This window comes from Rattus rattus, chromosome 12 (genome assembly GCF_011064425.1).
Source record: "Rattus rattus isolate New Zealand chromosome 12, Rrattus_CSIRO_v1, whole genome shotgun sequence".
Classification (NCBI taxonomy): domain Eukaryota; kingdom Metazoa; phylum Chordata; class Mammalia; order Rodentia; family Muridae; genus Rattus; species Rattus rattus.
Window position 1 is genome coordinate 77,658,773 of NC_046165.1, and position 16,773 is coordinate 77,675,545.

The following is a 16,773-nucleotide window of genomic DNA, read 5'->3' on the forward strand; positions in this document are numbered from 1 at the left end:
TATGAAAATGTCATGCTTGAATTTACAGCACGCTTAAGTTATGTTGTGTCATGAAGATAAAGTTACTTTGGCAACTGAACATCTTGTATACATAGAAAACTTTTCAGCAGTCAGGGGTACATTAAAATCTGACTGCCGCCTGGGCTGGAGACATGGCTCAGTGGTTTAGAGCACTGATTGCTCTTCCAGAGGTCCTGAGTTCAGTTCCCAGCACATGGTGGCTCACAACCATCTGTAATGGGATCCGATGCCCTCTTCTGGTGTGTCTCAAGATGACAGTGGCAGTGTACTAATAGAAGTAAAATAAATATTAAAAAATAATAATTAAAAATCTGATTATCACCAACTCTATGCTTTGTAGGCAACATACATATATCCTAAGACACCACATTTAGTAGCTGAGTTTGTGTTCATAAGATCTTTAGATATTGTTCTGTTCACACAGTTATAGTTATGAAGAGAACAGTTGAAAATATTTTTCTGCTATTGCTGTGGCTTTATCATCCAGACCTATAGATTAGGAGCAAGGAAAGTATACATCAAATAAGAGATCCATTTTACTCCTTATACCAGAGTCTGCTCTACAAAAATATCCCATCAAGAATAAAAGTTATCCTTGTGTGCCGTGTAATTATATTCAGAAAGAAGTCTTGTGGAGGGGACGGCTAAAGGACAGTTAAATGGCAGCTGTCTGCGCTCTGTGACTAATGACATGGCTGCAGATTTGGAGTTGTGTTAAGTCATAATGTAGTCCAGACTGCAGATTTTTTTGTTTTGTTTGTTTTTGAGACAGGGTTTCTCCACGTAGCCCTGGCTGTCCTGGAACTTGCTCTCTAGACCAGGCTGGCTTCGAACTCAGAAATCCTCCTGCCTCTGCCTCCTGAGGGGTGGGAGTGTACCACCATTCCCTGGCTCAGGCTGCAGATTCTAACAAAGCTGGCGCTTCATTAGACCACGAGTAAGAATGTAATATAAAACCAATGGAGTAAGGTAGAAGAAAACCCCCAGCACAGTGCTTCTCCAGGAGGGGCTGGGGGAGTAGGGTCAACAGCTTCATTTAAGGAGATGGCATCTAAGTTAGGAGTAAGAATAGGGAAGAGCAGTGTCATGCGCTGTATTAAGTGTAACACCTGAACGGCCATGGTGACCTTTGCTACCTGTGGCTCATGCTCACTTTGGACCCCCCGGGTTACACTTCGGTAGGAATAGTCAATAAGTCTCTAGCTAAACAAAAACACCATCCCATCAAAACAGATAAATCTGACCACAGTGTACAGAACACACGAAGATAATCTGGCTAAGAGGTTCATGATGACCTAACGAGCCTTTGTTTAAAGTACTATTCAGAAGGAAGTGTGTTCTAAAGATGCTGATAAGCGTCGTGTTTAAACAGAGGCTCTCGAGAGGGACCAAGGGTAACTGGGAAGCCACACTCACAGAAGGAGCACGTGGCCTGAGTCTGAGCAGGACAGAGCAGGACAGAGCAGGACAGAGCAGTGGTGCTTTCTGCACTTGTGCTTCGGGCAGCTCGGCAGCTGGCACACAGCTCTTACACACAAGAGCAGCAGGGGCTTGGGAAGGGAAGAGGAGAATCTGACAGTTTGCTTAGACTATTACCTATGAAAACAAGTGAATTGGATCGTAAAAAGAGAGGTCAGATCAAACAGTAGTAGTAGGTGGGTATGGTGACACACACTTTTAATTCCAGCATTTGAGAGGTAGAGAGGTTCACAACTTGTGGGAATCAGTTCTGTCCTATACCATGTGGGTCCAGGGGACCAGAAGGCTATCAGGTTCAGGAACAAGCACAGTAGGCAGGTTGAGTTCCAAGCTAGCCTGAACTACATAGCTAATTCCAGGCCAGCTGGTGCTACAGAGTAAGAAGGATGACTTAGCAGTTAAGAACTCACTGCTCTTACAGAGGACCTAGGTTTTGTTCCTAGTATTTACTTGGTAGCTTACAACTGCCTAGAACTCTAGTTCCAGACATCTGTTGCCACCTTCTGATCTTCTCAGAAACCTGGCATGCACGTAGTGTATGTATGTGTATATACATGCAGGCAAAACACTCATAAAAAGAAAGCTTAAAAACAACAAAAACCTCAAAATAGGAGCAAAGAGAAATTGAGGTAACCTGAATTACACTGTTTTATGTATTAATCACCTCTTTCATTTTGTGCTGGGACAAGCTCTTGCTATGATCTTTGTGCCTCTATCACCCAGGGCTGAGATATAGGCATATGTTGCCATATCCAGCAACTGCATTTTTAGTGTTAGCCAAGTTATCCAGAGTGGTCTTATTTTTTTTTTTTTTTTTTTCAGAGCTGGGGACCCGAACCCAGGGCCTTGCGCTTGCTAGGCAAGCGCTCTACCACTGAGCTAAATCCCCAACGTCCCCCCAGTGGTCTTATTTTAATCTTTATAATAGCTATACAATGTAACAGACTTAAAATTACACACAGTAGATATGATTTTCAACTGGCTAATATAAGTGGCTACGCATTATAGTTTACACATAATAATAAACAGTACATGTACTATTTATTCATTAGACTGCTAAGCCTTTGAAACTCTTTCGTTTACTCAGAGTTTCTAAACAGATAGCTCACAAGTATGTGAAACATGTAATAGATGCTTCTTTTTTCCTTCCTTCACCATTACCTTTCTCTTCAGTTTTCTACAAAACAAACCAAGCCCTTACCTGTAGTACCAGAATGAACAGATAAAGACCTTTCTATCTGGAGTGGTGACATCATCTGTATTGTTAATTTTGCTAAGTAGATGGCTTCATATTCCTGAAAAAAAGATGTTAAGTAGCTCAGATTCAAGATGAATGTGTACATTTGTAGTCTTAGTTTAGACAAAGGGCTAGTACCATACTCTTACAAAAGGAATGGAGGTTCACAGTTCCTACCTGGCAACTGTCAGTTACTGATAATTAGAAACCAAGTTGTGCCAATAGCTCGCTGCCAGACATAATGTATCTTCTGCCACAGGGCATTAACTATAATGGTCTAATTCTACATGTTAATATAGCACAAAGAATAGAGGGACCCAAAACTTAAACCTGCAATTTTATTAAATGGTTCTAAAAAAATCAATAAAAACAAAATTATTTTTTCCCAGGTTCCCTGAACAAGTTTATCTTCCCCTTCTCACAAAGACTTTGTGAAAGGCCCCAAGTCCTCTGAAATAGGTAACTGTTCCTTCCTTTTGCAATCTTCAACCTACCATCCCTGAAGCCCGAGCAGCAGAGACTTCTTGCTCCATCACTAGTCCTCTCCTTTGCTAGTTTTACTTCCAAATCCTCTGTATGCCTGAGTGCTGCAGTGTTCTGCCTTTAAAATGTTTTTCCTTTTTCCTCTTCATCCTCCTCCTCCTGACAGAATCTTAAACAAAGAACTGAGGCTGGCTTCCAATGTGCTATTTAGCCAAGACTGGCCTTGATCTTTGATCTTGAGATTGCAGGTGTATTGATAGCATACTCGGCAAATTTGACTTCATCCAATACTCCTTTACCCTGCTACTAGGAACTGAACCTAAAGCCTTGTCCAGGATAGCAAGCTAGGTGAGAAAGCAGTCTGCTGCTAGCTATACTCCCCATTCTTTTTTGTTTTTTTAAGATTTATTTATATTTATTATAAGTACACTGTAGCTGTCTTCAGACACACCAGAAGAAGGCATCAGATGCCACTATGGATGGTTATGAGCCACCATGTGGTTGCTAGGATTTGAACTCAGGATCTCTGGAAGAGCAGTCAGTGGTCCTAACCACTGAGCCATCTCTCTACCCCTAAAAGCTGTTTGTTTGCTTTCACTAGTCTTGAACTCACAGCAATACGCTTACCTTTGCTGCCCAAGCAGGGATTAAAGGTATGTACCACCACTGTCCAGTCATATTCCCCAGTCTTAATCCACACTCTTTCTTCTATTGATCTCAGCCAGAAGAGCTTTCCTCTCCTTACATACAGGAGTCTGTCTCCTGAACACATGCACACGACTGTCTATTCCCTCTCCATTGCTTTTGAAATTGATAGGACCAAATTTTCTGGTGCTATCAGTTTAATGCTCTGTATCAGAAAACCAAATCAAACAACAAAATGTCTCGATTTCATTCTGTAACCTATCCCTTCTTATAGTTTCCTCTGTATTAGTGATGTCCAATCAAAAATTTTTATCCCACTTTTTTTCTGATACCTTAGTGAGAGCTGCAGTGGTCCACACTACTCTCTGAGCTTTGCCTGGCCACCCAAAGATGACAAGAAGAAGGATACCAGAAAGCCAAAAAAGACAAAAACCCAGTAAATAAATCTGGTGGCAAGGCCAAAAAGAAGTGGTTCAAAGGCAAAGTTTAGGACAAGCTGAACAATCTGGTCCTGTTTGACAAAGCTACATCTGACAAACTCTATAAGTATGTTCCCAAATATAAGCTATTACTCCAGCTGTGCCTTTCAATAAAGCCAGCACCTGACCTCACTCTTCCCTCTGCTGCCACCTTTGTTTAAACCAACCTTTTAATTAGTCTTATTAATTTAATCTGTGTGTATGTAGGATGTGCTGCTACAGCACGTGTGTGGAAGATAAGAGTACAGATGTGTGGAGTTGGTTTTTTTTTTTTTTTTTTTTTTTTTTTTTTTAAGATTTATTTATCTATTATATATGAGTACACTGTAGCTGTCTTCAGACACACCAGAAGAGGGCATCGGATCCCATTACAGATGGTTGTGAGCCACCATGTGGTTGCTGGGATTTGAACTCAGGACCTCTGGAAGAGCAGGCAGTGCTCTTAACCACTGAGCCATCTCTCCAGCCGGTTTTCTTTTACCTTTACAGGGACTCCAGGGATCAGAGTCCCATCCTTAGGTGTGTACTGTCACACGCTAAGTGCCTTTACTCACTAAACCATCATCAGTTCTCAGTCTCTCGACTCACCAATAACACGTCCTTTCACTTCCTTCTGACAGTTGCCCTCAATTTTCTCTATGCTTTGCACAGACAGTCGTAGCCAGGATGACCTGAGAAAGCACTCCTCCACTTGAGTGTCAACTATGTGGAGGTTAGAGACGGCTCAGGGATTAGGAGTACTGCCTGCTCTCTCGGAGGACCCAAAGGGCCTGGGGTTCAGTCCTTAGCACCAATGTGATGGGTTACAGCCACCCGTAACCCTAGTCCAAGGTAGCCAAGGGCACCAGGCACAAACTTGTTACACAAACACTCAGGTCGACAAAACACCCATGTGCATTAAAAATAGAGTAGCACTGCAACCCCAGGTAGGGCTACAGCATGAGACATTACACATTGTTTCTTCAAGATATGTTATTAGGATTATACAAGAGACTTTTACATGACTCTTTTTTTTTTTTTTTTTTTTTGGTTCTTTTTTTTTTGGAGCTGGGGACCGAACCCAGGGCCTTGTGCTTCCTAGGCAAGCGCTGTACCACTGAGCTAAATCCCCAACCCCTACACTTGACTCTTACACACTACTAAATTTTGATTTTATTATATTATATCCTACTTTTTAAAGTACAAAAATATACTGTAAAAGTGAATGTTTTAATACAAGGTAAAAAAAAGCAAAGAAACTTAGTGTGCGCTGGGTACAACAGACCTAACAATAAGAAAAACTAAAACAAACAATAAAAAAAGCTGCCATTCTTAGCATATAGTGACTATCCCTTCATTTTGAAATTTTCTGGACTTTGGAACACTTGAATAGACTTCATTGGCTTCAGAATCCCTAATCCAAAAATAAGCACTCAAAAGGTTTTTTTTTTTTTTTGGTTGAAGCATTTATGGTTTCACATTAAGAGATGTTCAACCTGTACTTGAACTAAACACTTATATCACAGTCACCATGGGGGCAGGAGAATCATTCCATTTTCTACCTTGTGTATAATTACTTTCTTATTTTAAAAATGCATTGATTGGGGGAACATGTCTGCAGTGTGTATGAAGGTCAGATGACAATTTGGTTCTTTTCCACAAGTACCTCAACCCTTTAGTAAAACCATCTCTTTTTCCCTCTCTCTACCGTGTATTTAAGAATGTACCTTTAACCCATTTTCTTGGTAACTGCAACTATAGCCCAGATTGGCTTGGAATTCATGGCAATCCTCCCACCTCAGGTCCTTGAGTGCTGGAGTACAAGTGTGAGCCATCAGGACCAATTTAAAAAAAAATTTTAGGGGTTGGGATTTGGCTCAGAGGTGAAGCGGCTTGCCTAGCAACCCAAGGGCCTGGGTTCGATCCCCAGCTCTGAAAAAAAAAAAAAAAAAAAAAAAATTTTTTTAAAAAAGAAAAAAAAACAAAAAACAAAAAACAAAACAAAACAAAAAAACAAGGTTGGGGATTTAGCTCAGTGGTAGAGCGCTTGCCTAGCAATCGCAAGGCCCTGAGTTCGGTCCCCAGCTCCGAAAAAAAGAAAAGAAAAAAAAACAAAAAACAACAACAAAAAAATTTTTTTAAAGGCTGGGTGAAGTGGTGCACGCCTTTAATCCTAACACGCAGAGGCACAGGCAGAGGCAGGCAGAGCTCTGTGAATTCCAGGACAGCCAGAGCTACATAACAACAACAACAACAACAACAACAAATTTAAATAAAGATATAAACTGGAATAATATCAGATTAGTCAGATTATAATAATACCAAGTATTTAGAAAGTAAATTCTATACCTAAGCTGTATAGACAAGCCATTTTAATCATCCTACACTCTGCCTTAAACAGAGTGGACATAGGAGTTCATTACCTGAAGTTGGTGGACAAATCCAGCATTAGGATTAATACAAAATCTCCTTTCTTGGACATAAGCAAATGCATCTCTGAAAATGGAGGAATAAAAATTAATATGATGGACCTATTTCATGAAATAATCTAATTTTTTTTTTCATTTAGAATTTATTTGAAGGTGGGCGGAAGATGGTAGTGCGTGCCTTAAATCCCAGCACTCAGGAGGCAGAGGCAGGTGGGTATCTGAGTTCAAGGCCAGTCTGGTCCACAGGGTGAGTTCTAGGACAGTGGGGGCTACACAGAGAAACCCTGTCTCAAATAAATCAAAAAGGAATTTATTTGAAATATACCCTAAGGCTGGGGACAGAACTCCTTAGCTAATGCAAGGCTCTGGGTTCGATTCCCAACACAGTAGGGAAAAAACCTGCAACATTAAAAACCACCTAAATAATCTGCCAAAACAGTAGACAATAGTCATAATATAGAGAGGTGATGTGTCATGGTGGAGAGAAGTTAGGCCAACTAAATTCACAGTTCCCAGGCTCACCACCACCTCTAACGGGGAGCCTGCTCCATTTTCCCTCACTGGCAAAGCAGGCATTGTGATGCGGCTTCTGGAGGACTGCTGTGAAGATGAGAGAAGTGCAAAGCATGCAGCATACTTGTCACAGGCATAAACATTACATGAGAAGTGAACTTCATTGTGTTATAAAGCTTACATGTGAAATCTAGTAGTAAACACAATGGATCAAGAGGTTATGAATATTATGACAAGATCCTAAATAATAAGGAAAATATTTTTCAACTATTTGCATTCAAATATTTAAGAATTGTATCTTTTTTTTTTTTTTTAACAAATTTACACATGTACACACTGTGTTCTAATTTCCCCTCTTCTCCTCATCCCTATGACCCTTGCCTCCTCAGTCTACCAGTCCTTTTCTGGCATTAATCACGTTTGGTGTTGTGAGCCTGTTGTGTAGCAGCTTCCTTTAAGTTTGCACTGTTCCTTCCTACAGGGAAGCCAAGACAAGCAACTCAAAAGCTCTAGGAAGTTCCTGAAACTGACCAGATGTAGAAGCCCTTCTCTCTCTCCATAGTAAAGAGTAAAAACTGATGCAGTCACTCTCAGACATGCCAAGCTGCTTCAAAGAGGCAGATAACCATTAAGTTGCCTGAAAGAGTTTTACACTCAAGGACTAAGTCACATGGAAAGAACATTCTCCAACCAGTTGAATATGTTCCAGATTCCTGCTTTTGTGCGCTGTACCAGGCATGGGTGGGCTTTGGTGATGCAACTGCCTTTGACTCATTTCTGTTCCTCTAAGTAATTCCTCACCCATATTTCCATCATTAACCTCAATAAAATTCATTGGTTCACCAAGTTGGGCTGTGGTGATACCCATACTTTGGTCTATTATAAGCTTCATATCTGAAGTGAGTAGACGTGTACTGAATCTCCACAGGAAAATCTTGTCACTCAGTAGACCCATTTAATGTGTGACTTTTTTTTCTTTTCTTTTCTTTTTTTCACAGCTGGGGACCGAACCCAGGGCCTAGCAAGCGCTCTTCCACTGAGCTAAACCCCCAACCCCTAATGTGTGACTTTTGATTGAAACTATCTACTGGAGCCTATGGGATCATCAATGTTGGTAACTGACAGGCAAGTTTTCTACTCTGTCATAATCTGTCAGAAGCAACTACTTAAAACACAATTAAGTGTATGAGAGCTTTGCTTATACCATGTCTGTGAGTGTGTATGTGAGTGTGTATGAGCGTGTGTGAGCGTGTGTGAGCGTGTGGTCTCTGCAGGAGGCCAGAAGAGTGTTGAATTCCCTGAAACTGTTAACAAAGTTACAAATCTCCATGGTTTGCTCGGTACTGAAGCCAGGTCCCCAGCCATTTCTCCAGCCCCAAGAGATAAATAAACTTTTCTGTTTGGAAGTGATAAAAGAGTGAAGACGAATTCTAGCTTTCTTAAGACTATGAAAGGTAATACTGTATACTAGTTTGATCTTTATTATGTAGTTCTTCCTCTCTTTACAGAATGTAAAAGGTAATTTTGATGTGAAAGATCACCCTGATTTATAAGAGGATGCTACAGACAATTCCTAATTACTTGTTTCTTTTCTTACAGGGGCTTGATTTGAAGCCTTGAATGTGCAGACCAGGCTTCCACTTGAGTCGATAGGAATCCTACTTCCATCTGCTGAGTATTTTGATTACAGGCATATTCTACTATACCCAGTAGATGTCAACTGAAGTAAAATAAACACTGACATTTGCATTCAGGGTTTTTCAGGTGAAACTAACTAATTCCCTAACGGTAAGCAGTTTTCCAGTTTTGCCTGATCAACTATGACTATCTATAAAATATCTATCTATATTAAGCCTTACATTCCTAACTATTTAATCCATTTAAGTGAGAGTGAACTGTTGCTAGGTTTGAGTATGTTAGCTTACCTGTACTTCATCCCAAATGTCTCCATGATGTATGCAATAACAAAGGCGGCACTGAAGACAGAGAACAATTAGATAATACAATCCATAACTAAACACAAGAAACAAAGATTATCTAGATTCATTGATGTCAAGGCGATACATGATTGGACAGTAGAGACTGGAGGGACAAAGTTTTTGTAAGGCAGGAGAGGGGAGGAAGGAGAGATCAAGATAAAGTCTACGGAGGAAGATGGTTCAGATTTAGGTGAACTAGATTGGTTTTATCTTGTCTAGGTGGGCGGTTTATATCTTTATTAATTGGCAGTGAATTTATTGTGTAATGAATTGTGGACTAAGAATTTAACATGTAAGTCTAATTGCTAAATTACAAGTTTCTGGAACTTTGATTTACCAGGCTAAAGAGGACGGCGTGTGAAAGGGGCTGAGAGGCAGCTGGAGTGTGTGGATCTGGTTCTGTGTGTGCGCGTGTGCGTGTGCGCGTGTGTATGCGAGGCGTGGTAACTGCCGCCTAGGGGACTGCACGAGAGGGCATTTAATGGGAGAAAGCCAGGAGTGGGCAGCTTGCGGACTGCGTGGAAGAGTAGCAGACCCCGAGAGTAAGTAGACCTGGCTCACAGGAACTGATAGCGAACATTCCTCTTTAATTTTTGCTGAAACATCATACCTTCTAGAGATACCTGCATTCCCATGGACGAGAACTTTTCCTGAAAAAGTTTAAACAAGAGTTAGTCATCTAAAAAATAAGAATTCAAATGTAAAATATACTCAAACCACATATCAGGGTACGGTGAGTCTTCCTTAGATATTTTATTTCATGTACTTGTCACTTAGCTACTAATTTTCCAGTCTTTATTTTAATAATGTAGAGAATACAATGGATTTTAGGAGAAACTGAAATTTAGGTGGAAAAAATTTTGAAAGCATAAGATGAAGTTAAGTAGCTGGGGAAATGTACATTTGAATATCATCTACTATATACAAATAGAATTTCTCTATCCTACAGTCAGAAAACCTATCAATTGTAACAAAAATTCCTAAAGATAAAACAAATACTACTGCCTGGAGAGATGGCTTAGTGGTAAGAGCACCTGTGGCTCTTGCAGAGGACCGGGTTTAATTCTCAGCATCCACAGGGCAGCTCACAACCGTCTGTACTCCAGTTATAGGGGATAAGATGACTTCTTCTGGCCTCTGTAGGCCGCAGGCACACATATAGTACACATACATACATGTAGATAAAATACTCATACACACAAAAACAAATCTTTAATAACAGAAAAAAATTTACCTCCATTTTGTAAGCTTCCATCAATAAACTCTTTAGTCTGAGGATAAGAGAGACTGTATTAGAAAAAGCATGTAGAGGGGTGTGGGAAAAAAAAAAAAAAAAAAAAAGCATGTAGAGAAGGTGAACATATAATACAGTAAAACAAAAGGAGGCTGAAAGTTACAGAGCAACACCTAATCTTTAAAAACACAACTCTTAGGGCTGGCGAGATGGCTCAGCAAGTAAAGGCCTGACCTACGCTCCATCCGGGACACATGGTAGAGAGAACAGACTCCAAAATCTGTCCTCTGATCTTCATATGCACACCATGGCACACACAAGTGTGTGCATGCACAAACACAAATAAAAAATGTAATATAATTAAAAACAAACATCAATGAGGGGACTGATGAGATGGCTCGGTGGTTAAAAGCACGACCAGGGGTAGGTTCCTAGGACTCATACGATGGCTCACAACCATCCCCAACTCCACTTCTAGAGGATCCAGTACTTTCTTCTGATTTCTGTGGGCTCTTGTACCCATGTGATACAAATACATACATTCAGGCAACATATATAAGTATCAACAAAAAAACCTCAATGACACAAATTTTAAAGGTTATTTATTTATTTATTTATTTTGGTTCTTTTTTTCGGAGCTGGGGACCGAACCCAGGGCCTTGCGCTTCCTAGGCAAGCGCTCTGCCACTGAGCCAAATCCCCAACCCCTTAAAGGTTATTTTTTAAATACCTTACTTTCATTATAAAGTAAATCCTACATTTTTTTCAGTCATAATGAAGTAGAAATAGTTTTACAATCTAAATTATTAGGCTCAAATCATAAATTGTAAGTGATATTAAATACTGATACTTACCATAGGGAAAAAACGTATTATGTTTTCAACTGGATTATCAGCAATATCCAAGACTAGATACCTGGAAACAAAGCACTCATGGTAAATATACTCAGATCAATCCCCACACAAAAACGTGAAGTTTTAAAATAAAACTAACATCCATTTATAATGAGACATCATTCTTAATTACATTTCCACCCCAATGATCTTCCATGTAAGCAACTCATCTGTGTGATGACTGTGCAATACAATTTGACTTTTTGGTTGAACAATAATTTATTGAGATCCCTCCCTCCCAGCCTCAACAGTTTCTCCGCTTGTAGATCTTGTCTGCTAGTTCCAGGAAGATGGACTGGACAGAGCACTGCTCTGTGAGATGCTGAGGTGGTTCTGTCTGTCTTCCGTATACTTGAAGAACAAACACACTCTGCAGACCTCACACAGTGCTTTCACCTGGGCCACCTTTTCTAGGTCCTTCTGCCCAGAATTCTCATCCAAGACCTGCTGCAGTTGGGGAGTGGTCTGTAGCAGACACTGAACCGCCAGCCAGCTGCATCTGTTGTCCTGGATGTCAGTGCTGACCTTTCTGTCACACAGGTGTCTCCATGGGGATCAAGGGAGTCATCCTGGACCTGAAAGAACTCGCCCATCTCCAGCAGGATCTTCATGGAATTAGCATGTTCCTTCTCCCCACCAATCCCTGCCAGGCACATAGCAGCTGTGATAGGCAGGTAGAAAGAGTAGAGGCTGTCTTGTACTTGACAATAGATTTGTACCTCTTTTCAGTGTGTCTACTAAGATCCACATGGCCTTGGGGTGCTGTGATGAGGTCGAGAGTCTGCCTGGTCTCAGTTTGATGTAACTCTACAGAAAGAATAGGGCTGCTCCCTGCAGGAGAACTTCAGCAGGTGGCAGATGGAGGCTTCCAGAAGCAGAGCATCGTTGATGGCATCCAAGCCTATGCCTGGCTTCTGATACCAGCAGATTTGTGAGTGAGGCGAGTGAGGGAAGAGTTCATGATGTCATCTGACATGAGGAAGAAAGCCTGGAGCAGTCCTACACACCAGCCCACAGCCAGAGCCCACTCAAGATTCTCAGCATCCTGTTTCCTTGGCTCCAACACTTCCTTGAAGGCCTGTACCACCATCAGACCCCAACTGAACTTGCCTCCTACAGCACTGCACGCCAGGACTTCCTTGAGTCGGGTAATAGTCTCTGGGTGTCCCAGTTCATCCTCAGTCAGCACCTTGACAATCTGGGAGAAGTGCTGGATGAAATTCTGCTTTTCTTGGTTATAAGCATCCAATTTCTGATCCCCATTCATTCTGATAGAGGAACTAAATGCTCTGTGCTTTAGTGTGCATTCTCTTGGGCTTGTTTGTTTTCTTCAGGATAGGTTCTTGGTGCAGTTCTAGCTGCTCTGGAACTTGCTCTGTAGACCAGGCTGGCCTCAAACGCTACAGATCCACCTGCCCCCGTCTCCCACGTACTGGGATTAAAAGCATGCAAGTTTGACTAAGCTTGACTTTTTAAGCTACTCTTTATTCTATGAGCTCCATTTCCCTGTATGTTTTTACTATGAGAAGATTTGAAAATTTTTTATTAGTTTTTTGAGAATCTCAATAGATGAATACAGTATATTTTGATTATATTAATTTTCCATTCGTTCCCCCATATTTCTCTAGGACAGAGGCTCTCCATCCTCCTCTCAAACTTCACACTCCTTTAAAAAATTTTTCATTTTTTTTCTCTTTCTTTTCTCTTTTTTTCTATGTAGCTCTGGCTGTTCTGGAACTCTGCCTCCCCAGTGCTGGGATTGTGTGCTATTACTAAGGTGTCATAATCTTTAAAAAGGACTTTATTATGTGAAGGAGTATTTGGCTTGCAAGTGTGCCTGCTACCCAGGAAAGCCAGCAAGGGCACCTGGATCCCTTCAAACTGGAGTTATAATGGTTGTGAGCTACCATGTGCATGCTGGGAACCAAACCCAAGAGCAGCCAGTACTCTTATAACCACTGAGCTATTTCTCCTGCCCCTGATAATTTTTTTTTCTTTTTTTCGGAGCTGGGGACTGAACCCAGGGCCTTGCGCTTGCTAGGCGAGCGCTCTACCACTGAGCTAAATCCCCAACCCCCTGATAATTTTTGATAATCATAAAAAGTGAAAAATAATTTTCAAAGTATATCTCTAGGAACTGTGTCATAGATTTATGGTGTGTAAGAACATTTAAAGCCTTACAACATGTGATAGTCTGGTATAAAATGTTTATTTAATTAAAACAAAATCCATAAGCAGTAAAAAGAGCTTCACAGTGAATCTAGAAAATTAGAACAAAAAGTCCATATACTCTCACTCCTATTTCCCATCTCTATCAATCTATCCCCTGTGAGTTGGCGGGAAGATGACTCTCTAGCGGTCTGATGTTACCTACCTATCTTTGCACCTTCAGAGGACACTTCAAAGGAAGCTTTATGTTTGATTGTGGGAGAGGGAGTTAAACAACAAAATGGTGTGGTGGCTCAGTTCTCTAGTTCTGGCAGTTGCGGGGCAAGGCAGGAGGCTCCAGGCTGCCTGAGCTACTAAGATTCCAGTTTCAAAAAAAACCAAACAAGAGGTGGAGAGATGACCTGGTGGTGAGGAGCATGTGCTGCTCCTGTCCTGGGGCTTCACAACTGTCTGCAACTTCAACTCCAGGACACTGGAGGCTCTGAACCCAAGGGCACTCACATGCACATACCACACATCTATACATAATCAAAAATAATACATCTTTTTAAAAAGTATGGTGAAACACTGAGTCAACCATTCATTGTTTTGAATTGGCATCAGATCCCATTACAGATGGTTGTGAGCTACCTGGGGGTTGCTGGGAATTGAACTCAGGACCTCTGGAAGAGCAGTCAGTGCTCTTAACCACAGAGCCATCTCTCCAGCCCCAGTTATACTCATTTGTATGATTAGTAAAGCAAAGCATTACAATGTTTTTAACATTTGGCTGACATATCCTAAGTTTAAAAAAAATATTTCTAACACATACTTTTAGATAGATACAGAATATCTCTATAAAGATATTGAAAAACAATTGGTAGCAGTTCTCTCCCAATAAGCATTTGCCTTTTGTTTTTAGCATGTGTAATGCCGTCTTTGCTACTGTTGTATTATTTGTCTTATTAGTCAGCTTCAATTTGGAGTCCAGCCTCCTAAGTGGTAGGATTATAAGACTGTATCACCAAATCCAGCTTATTTTTTAAATGAACCTAAAATAACAAATAGTAAGAATTTTAATGATTCAGCTGCAATAATTAGAAGATAAATGAGAAAGCTAGAAATATATGAAAAAGTATTTAACTCTACTAGATTGAAACAAATTTCAGTATCTTATAACTGTATCTTGGAGAGACACTGAGGAGACAGTCACACTTGACAGTGAAATATAAACGGAGGGCAGTCTGCGATACTTATTAAAATGTCTCGTGCTCATCTTCTTAGAGCCAACATTTCTATAAATTTACTCTATCAGTATATTCACATATAAACTAAGTAACATGCTCAAGGATGGTCACTGCATATCTAAGGAATGCATAACAAAGTCTGCAAATATAGAAATGCCCAATAAGACATTGACTGAGGCTGGATATGGTATACACACATGTAATCTTGTCTTTAGGAAGCAGAGGCAGGACAATCATTCATTCAAGACCAGCCCTGGCTACATAATAAGACCCTGTCACAGACAGACAAACAGAATATATAAAGGTTTCAGGGAAGACCAAGGAGATAGCTCAGTGGGTAGTGCACTAGCCATGAGTATGGGGGCCTGAGTGTTCAAATTCCCAGAACCATATAAAAAGCTTGGTAGGGAGATAGAGAAACAGCTCAGTAGTTAACTGGCTGCTCTTCCAGAGGACTGAGATTTGATTCCCAGCATCCAAATGACAGCTCAGAAGTATAATTTCAGTTCCAGAGGATCTGATGCCCTCTTCAAATCTCCAAGCACAAAATGATACACTGACATACATACAGGCAAGATCCCCTTACATGTAAAATAAGTTTTTATCCAATATATTTTGATCACATTCTTCCCATATCCTCTATACCTCCATTCCCAATCATTTTCAGCTCTTTCCCTATTAAAGACAGACAGGCACACACACACACAATGAGAATCAAAACAAGTAAACAAAGTCCAACAAGACAAAATACACCAAAGGAAAACAAAAAGCACACAAATAATACGGAATTTATTTCTGTGTTGAACAAATGTTTCTGGGCATGGGGCCTGCCCTGAACTGTAACTAATGAAAAAAAAAAAGCTAGGTATGGGGGCTAGAATGATATTCAATTTGGTTCCTACATCCATGTCTGGATCTATAACTACGTCTGTAACCATCCCCTTTAAGTCCAGTTCCAGGGGCATCTGTGCTTATGTGCCCATATCCATAGAAAGACAAACACACACATAATTAAAAATAGTATCTTGAAGAGAAAGACAAGGTTTGGGAACTCAAGATCTCTAATCCCAGTACTCTAATGGCAAGATGGGAGGCACAGATTTCAGGGGACTCCCCTGAAGCCTGTGGGCCAAACTAATGTAGCATATGTTACTGCAAACAACAAAAGACCAATCTCGATTCAGTTGTTTCTTGACCTCCGTATGTTAGCAGGGGTGGGGGCCAACTCAGAAACTATTAAGTCAAAACAACCTGATCTACAGGAATATGCTTCTGAATAGACACAATGAAGAAGAAATCGCAGGTGCCTTTGAGGAAGGGACTGAGTATCTAGGAGGAAAGGAGTACAGAAAAACATTCTAAAATTATGAACAAGATTTAAATATTTTACATAAATTCTGTTATATACCATATAGCTGATACTTAGGAAATAGCTGAAAGTTATATTATGTAACAACCTTGAAACAAAATCATTACAGGACAGGGAAAATGCTAACCTAGCATGCTTGAGGCTCTGGGTTTAATCTCAAAACACTTTGAAGACCAGTAACAATAATAAAACAACACTGCATGTTTTATCCTTAACATTTTTTCTATAAAGCACAGCAACAATTCTTACCTAAATAATTGTTGAAAGTTTGGTTTAATAAAGTTTGCTTCAATATTTTGCCGTATGCAAATTATATGAGTTATGCCATGTTTCTGCAGTATAGGTAGCTAAAAAAAAATGGGGAGAGATAATAGTTTAAAATATAAAATATCACCTTACAATATTATGTCTGAAAATAGAAAAGACTCATATCTAATTCTGAGGTACAGAAGATTAAAGCTAATCTTATGGTAATTGGCCTGACATGATCTACCAGACGGTTCAATGATTCAAGTCTAACACACAGAATGCTCTCTGAGCTTTAACATCAACTTATTTATGTTTATTTCTAGGGCTTGATGGGAACTTTTCAAGAAACTCGTACTATTAACGACTGTGACTAAAGCCAGGGAGTTTAG

At 40.3% G+C, this 16,773-nt stretch overlaps 1 protein-coding gene and 1 pseudogene across 2 annotated transcripts in view; both read right to left on the reverse strand.

Moving 5' to 3' along the window:
• The window catches only part of Styx (serine/threonine/tyrosine interacting protein), a 31,278-nt gene that overhangs the window by 3,420 nt on the left and 11,085 nt on the right, over positions 1–16,773 (reverse strand). The window contains exons 4-11 of one of the 2 annotated variants that reach the window (XM_032918339.1): positions 16,385–16,482; positions 11,333–11,393; positions 10,479–10,515; positions 9,855–9,894; positions 9,191–9,241; positions 6,747–6,819; positions 2,702–2,795; positions 274–1,220 (exon numbers count right to left, since the gene is read on the reverse strand). In XM_032918339.1, coding sequence (XP_032774230.1) covers positions 1,210–1,220; positions 2,702–2,795; positions 6,747–6,819; positions 9,191–9,241; positions 9,855–9,894; positions 10,479–10,515; positions 11,333–11,393; positions 16,385–16,482 — 465 coding nt within the window. In that variant the 3' untranslated portion in view covers positions 274–1,209. Of the gene's footprint in view, positions 1–273; positions 1,221–2,701; positions 2,796–6,746; positions 6,820–9,190; positions 9,242–9,854; positions 9,895–10,478; positions 10,516–11,332; positions 11,394–16,384; positions 16,483–16,773 lie in introns of those variants that run through there. The other variant, XM_032918338.1, reaches the window with a different exon arrangement.
• Positions 11,489–12,708, reverse strand: LOC116914054 (annotated as a pseudogene).